This window comes from Lytechinus pictus, chromosome 9 (genome assembly GCF_037042905.1).
Source record: "Lytechinus pictus isolate F3 Inbred chromosome 9, Lp3.0, whole genome shotgun sequence".
Classification (NCBI taxonomy): Eukaryota; Metazoa; Echinodermata; class Echinoidea; order Temnopleuroida; family Toxopneustidae; genus Lytechinus; species Lytechinus pictus.
The window spans coordinates 11701110-11706408 of record NC_087253.1 but is presented as its reverse complement, the minus strand read 5'-3'; the positions used below and the strand labels follow the sequence as shown (position 1 = coordinate 11706408).

Genomic DNA, 5299 nt, shown 5'->3' with positions numbered 1-5299 from the left:
TTAGTAATTGGACGAATTGGTATTAGAACAATTGAAAATAAACCTAAAATTTGTCTTGACATAAATGAGCTACATATTTAGGATTTATTGAAGACATTTTTTTTTTTGGAGGGGGCTTGTCAAATCTTTTCTGAGCAAAAATGCCCCCTCCCTGTAAAATGCTGAATCTGCCCCTGCAAGTAGTTATGAATTTAGTAAACAAAGCAAACATGAAAAGTGCTGTGGTTTTATAGACAAATCATTTATTAAACATTTGTACCCATTTTATAAAAAAAAAATTATCACATTCAAAACATAGCTCTTTATCAATACACAAATAATTATTTACAATTTGATTTCATGAGAGAATATTTCACAGTAAAATGACTTTCAGTTTATATTTATTTGGACTTGTTTATTCAAACACGTAGAACAAAATTGATAGACACACCACCACTATACAACAGATTGCTTAGTTAATGTAGAATGCTTAGTTAAAGGACAAGTCCACCCCAACAAAAACTTGATTTGAATGAAAAGAGAAAAATTCAACAAGCATAACACTGAAAATTTCATCAAAATCGGATGTAAAATAAGAAAGTTATGACATTTCAAAGTTTCGCTTAATTTCACAAAACAGTTATATGCACATCCTGGTCGGTATGCAAATTGGCAGACTGATGACGTCACCCACTCACTATTTCTTTTGTATTTTATTATATGAAATATGAAATATTCTAATTTCTCCTCCTTGTCAAGTGAAACAAAGTTTTATTTCTTCCTAAACATGTGGAATTACCATTATTTTAACAGTTTATGGTTAAATTAAGTTTGTCCTTATTGTCAAATTTGTACAAATTGAAATATTGTATTATTCAAACAATAAAAAACAAAAGAAATAGTGAGTGATGGACATCATTGACTTTCTCATTTGCATATCGCTGAGTTGTGCATTTAATAAGCGAAACTTAAAAATGTCATAACTTTCTTATTTTATATCCGATTTCGATAAAATTTGCAGCGTTATGTTCCTGTGATTTTTCTCTATCGATTCAAATCAAATATTTTCTGGGGTGGACTTGACCTTTAATGTAGTAACGTATTTTGAAGCTGTAAGAGGAATTATGTCATTGAACATCAAATCAAGTACATTGACATACTTTATACTCTTTGCATGCTGAAATAATTCTGAAGAGATAATGAACATTTTGTTCTTTTGATATTTTCTGTGAATTTTGCTTTCCAGCATGAGGGCGGGGGAGAGAAGGGGAGTTAGAGGCAGAGAGAGACAGATAGATGGAGAGAGAGAGAGAGGGATTTGAGGGGGGAGGGATGAGTTTAGGTGAATTGTGGAAAGGTGTGCCGATACTAGTATCAGTCATTCTTCTTTTTTTCATTTTACTGTCCAATGAGCATAACTAGGTATAGAATTGTTTAGTTGTCTGCTCTTTATTTATTTTTTAGGAGTTGATATCAGCACACATTGTTAATATCAACCCCTTTGTATCTACTTTCAGAGCTTTGCCTTAAATAGTTACTTCAGTAATTAATTTCATAATCGCAGAAATTATTTGGATGCAACAAATGTGAATGAAATTAGGGTGGAAGTTGGTGGGCAAAATCGTGCACGGAAGACAGAATTGACTACTGCGAAAAACCTGTTTTACTGAACTTGTAGAACATCACTGATCGTAATAATAATAATTGGAATAATATATTCTACTTCCGTTCATGTGAAATCTTGTCTTTTTATTAATCATTTAGTATTATTTTTTATTATTTCCACACTTAATCCTCCATTGGACATCGTTCTTCTGCAGTCTAAATCATAATAGCCTGATAATAGTACCTTTACAGCAATTTTCATTTGAAATCTTGTCTTCATTAATAATTTCTATTGATTATTTCCACGCTTAATCCTTCATTAGATTCTTGTCTTTTTCTCAGGCCCGTTTCATAAAGAGTTGTAACAATGGTAATTTTGCTTTTATAGTAACTACCATGGTAACAGGCCCAACAGCCAATCAGAATCAAGGTTTCCATGGAAGTTACAATAGTTGCAAAGTTACTATAGTTGTAATTATTTATGAACCAGGCCCCAAGGGAGAAGGCCTTGTTCATGAATCAAATCAAACAAATCTGCCAGTCTTGCAAATTCTAATCAATAGTGAGGGCAAGAATGAAACATGTTATTATCCTGATTATGGGAAAGCCTCTTCTACTTATTTACTTCTTAGAAAAGGTCACTTTTTGTTTCTACTTTAGCCAATAAAGGGGATTCTATCTCTGGATGAAATACATGTAGCACTGTCAGAGCCTTGAAAATAATTGTTTGTCTAGGGACCCATGTCCCCCCCCCCCCAAATCATTAATTACAAATAATGTTGTACTTGGTTGATACTGGATGTTCATTGATGATAATTCAAGATAATGACCAACATGCATGTTCACTGGCAATTGTGTTTTTGTCACTTAAACTTTTTTGTTACTGCCCATGATGTAGAAATAACTAAGTTCTACTATCCAAGTCATGAATATATGTTTACAAAAAAATCAATAATAATAATTGCTTTGCTGCAATTAAACTCATATGAAATATTTCATGAAAGAAACTGCAATAACCGTGAAATGTTGCTGTTGAATTGCTGCTAAAGCTCCCATTCCTTTAGTAATGATATGTTTTCTGTTCATTCTCATGTCAATGTACATCTTAAATCATGGAAGAAGAAGCTTCCTAGGTTGTAAGCGATGTATGTGGTTTGAAGTCTCTGATCCGATTGGCATTTTGCGCTTCATTGACCTTGCCATTTACCAATGCTTGAAAAGATGATTATATAACCAATTCATTGTCTCACATGATTCATAGTTATATTTGTGTCCATGACGACTACTGAGCATTAAGTCAGGACTTACAGCAGAGATCACGAAGAACTTTGTCCACTTCTGAAAGATGTGAAGTTCTCTGAAACGTATAACAATGATGACAAAAATAGTACATTATCCTTTTATGAAATATCTCGATGTATCGCGATGATCATTGTCTATTGTTAATCTTTGTTAATGTTTTATTAAGAACTTGTTTCATTTGTTGAATGGAGCTCCGTCTTCGTGACTTGCTCCCTTCCATCGCTCGCCGTCGCCTGACTTCCCGGTACAGTTCATGAAAGGCTTCGGGTATGCTCTCGTCTCCGCGGCACGCGGACGACTCGTAGAACGCGCACGCAAGGTCCTGTGCCATCTTCTCTCCTTCCTCCGTGCTGACCTCCCGCATGTGATCGAGGTCGCACTTGTTGGCGACGATGACGACGGAAACGTTCCGCGCCTTTTTGATCTCGTCGAGAAAGTTTTTGATCTGGACGACGTCTTCAAAGCTCTTCCGGTCCGTTATGCTATAGATTACAAGAAACCCGTCGCCCCATCTCACGTGACCCTCTCTCTGTATGCTATCTATCTCCTGTAGATTTGAAATATAAAAAAATGAACAAAATTTAAACTAATGAAGTATAAAAACATAATAATATAATTATGATGACGATGATAACAATACTACTACTACTAATAATAATAATGAAGCATTTATGCATGATTTATGGGTCGCTGATTATCTAGTTGCCTATTCAATGTCACACTATATACATGATATATTACCCCTGCTAGTTATGAGCAGAGGACACAGGCCTGAAGTGATATTCTATTTCAAACACAGAGAATGAATTGTGGGAAACTATCTTTCAATGAGAACTTATCAAATCTACACTGTAACATAGTAATTCTTGCATTAAAAAAAGGGAGATTTTTGCTCCACGGCGTACAGGGAATTAAAAATATAATAAATGCCCATCAAATGACAAAGAACAGCTGGAAAATCTTTGTCAGAAAATTGGAGAACCACATTTTTTTTACATCTCTATTTCATATTCTATTGATTTGCAAATCATATTACACCTGTAACATAATTTTCCTAAAAAAGAAAAGGTTCTATCAATGAAGGTCACATAGTCTGGTAAAAAAAAAGATGAAATAAAACTCACCTGCCCCGCTGTGTCTAATATCTCCATGGAAACCAGCTCATCATCAACGGCCGTTTGGTGGCGGTATATAAATTCTGTTAGTGGATGTAGATGAGAAAGAAAAAATGGTAAACTGCCTATAAAAACTAGGTATCAACTTTCATTATTGTTTATACATGTATGTAATACTATCAAAAGTAAAATGAAATAATAATAATAATGATTATGATGAAATGAAGAGGAAGGAGGAGAAGGGGTGGGGAAGCAGGAGGAGGAAGATGAAGGAGCGGGAGGAGGAGGAATGAGGTAAAGAAAGAGGAGGAAGATGAAGGAGAGGGAGGAGAAAGAAGGAGGGGGAGGAGGAGGAAGAGAAGGAGAGAGTGGTAGGAGAAGGGGGTGGAAGGAGGGGAGTGGGGGAGGAGGAAGAGGAGGAAGATGAAGGAGCGGGAGGAGAAAGAGGGGGGAGGAGGAGAAGGGGGGAGGAGGAGAAGGGGGTGGGAGGAGAGGGTGGGGGAGGAGGAGGAAGATGAAGGAGCGGGAGGAGGAAGAGAAGGAGGTAGAGGTCGGAGGGGGGAAGGAGGAGGAGGAGAAAGAGGAAAGAGCGGGAGGAAGAGGAAGGAGAAGGGATGGAGGAGGAGGAAGATGAAGGAGCGGGAGGAGGAGAAAAAGAGGAAGGAGGGAGAGGTGGAGGAGAAGGGGATGGAGGAGGAGGAAGATGAATGAGCAGGAGGAGGAAGAGAAATGAGGAGAAGGGAGTGGGAGGAGGAAGAGGAAGGGTAAGAGGAGGGGTAGGAGGAGAAAGAAGGAAGAAAGAAAGCGAGAAAAGGGTAGATAAAATGATTGATCTAAAAACACCTAATCGTTTGCATTACCTAATGTTGGATCGTACTCCCAAATAAAGCGTTTGGTCAGGTACCTCACTATGGTTGCTATGGAGATAAAAAAGATAAAACATGATCAATAAAGCAAAATAATATAAAACCTGATAAGTCTATATTACGTCAGTAGCAGAGATGCGCATACATTATCGATAGGCGATCATGATAAGATTTTTTTTAAAGAAATGAATGAAATCATCAAACCTAAATTTGCACCTGTCCAGTGCACTGTGAACAAAATAAAGTAAATTAATGAATAAATAAAACGGTACAATATGAAGAGAAAATCGGTGCATCAGTCTTTGACAACTAAAGGTGCAATTCTTCTTTTAGTATAGCGCCCCCACACCTGCCTAGCGATAAGATCGATTAATTCGCTTTGATTATCGTCGATTACTTAGCTTTGATTATCGTCTGCTAACTGAATGTTTT

The 5299-nt window shown here is 36.6% G+C and overlaps 1 protein-coding gene across 1 annotated transcript; it reads right to left on the bottom strand.

Annotated features, from left to right (window-relative positions):
- Positions 1–222: 222 nt before the first annotated feature.
- On the bottom strand, positions 223–4928 carry LOC129268288 (ras-related and estrogen-regulated growth inhibitor-like). The gene is made up of 3 exons (XM_054905858.2): positions 4862–4928; positions 4011–4084; positions 223–3433 (listed from the first exon to the last, which is right to left on the bottom strand). Exons 2-3 carry the CDS (start codon positions 4035–4037, stop codon positions 3014–3016), a joined length of 447 nt encoding a protein of 148 aa, XP_054761833.2. The 5' UTR covers positions 4038–4084; positions 4862–4928; the 3' UTR covers positions 223–3013.
- Positions 4929–5299: the final 371 nt, after the last annotated feature.

Excerpts from the sequence above, each read along its gene's own strand:
- LOC129268288 (XM_054905858.2), bottom strand. The coding sequence starts at position 4,037 with ATGGAGATATTAGACACAGCGGGGCAG. Across the intron at positions 3,434-4,010 it reads TATTAGACACAGCGGGGCAG|GAGATAGATAGCATACAGAG; the intron begins GTGAGTTTTATT and ends TCAAATCTACAG.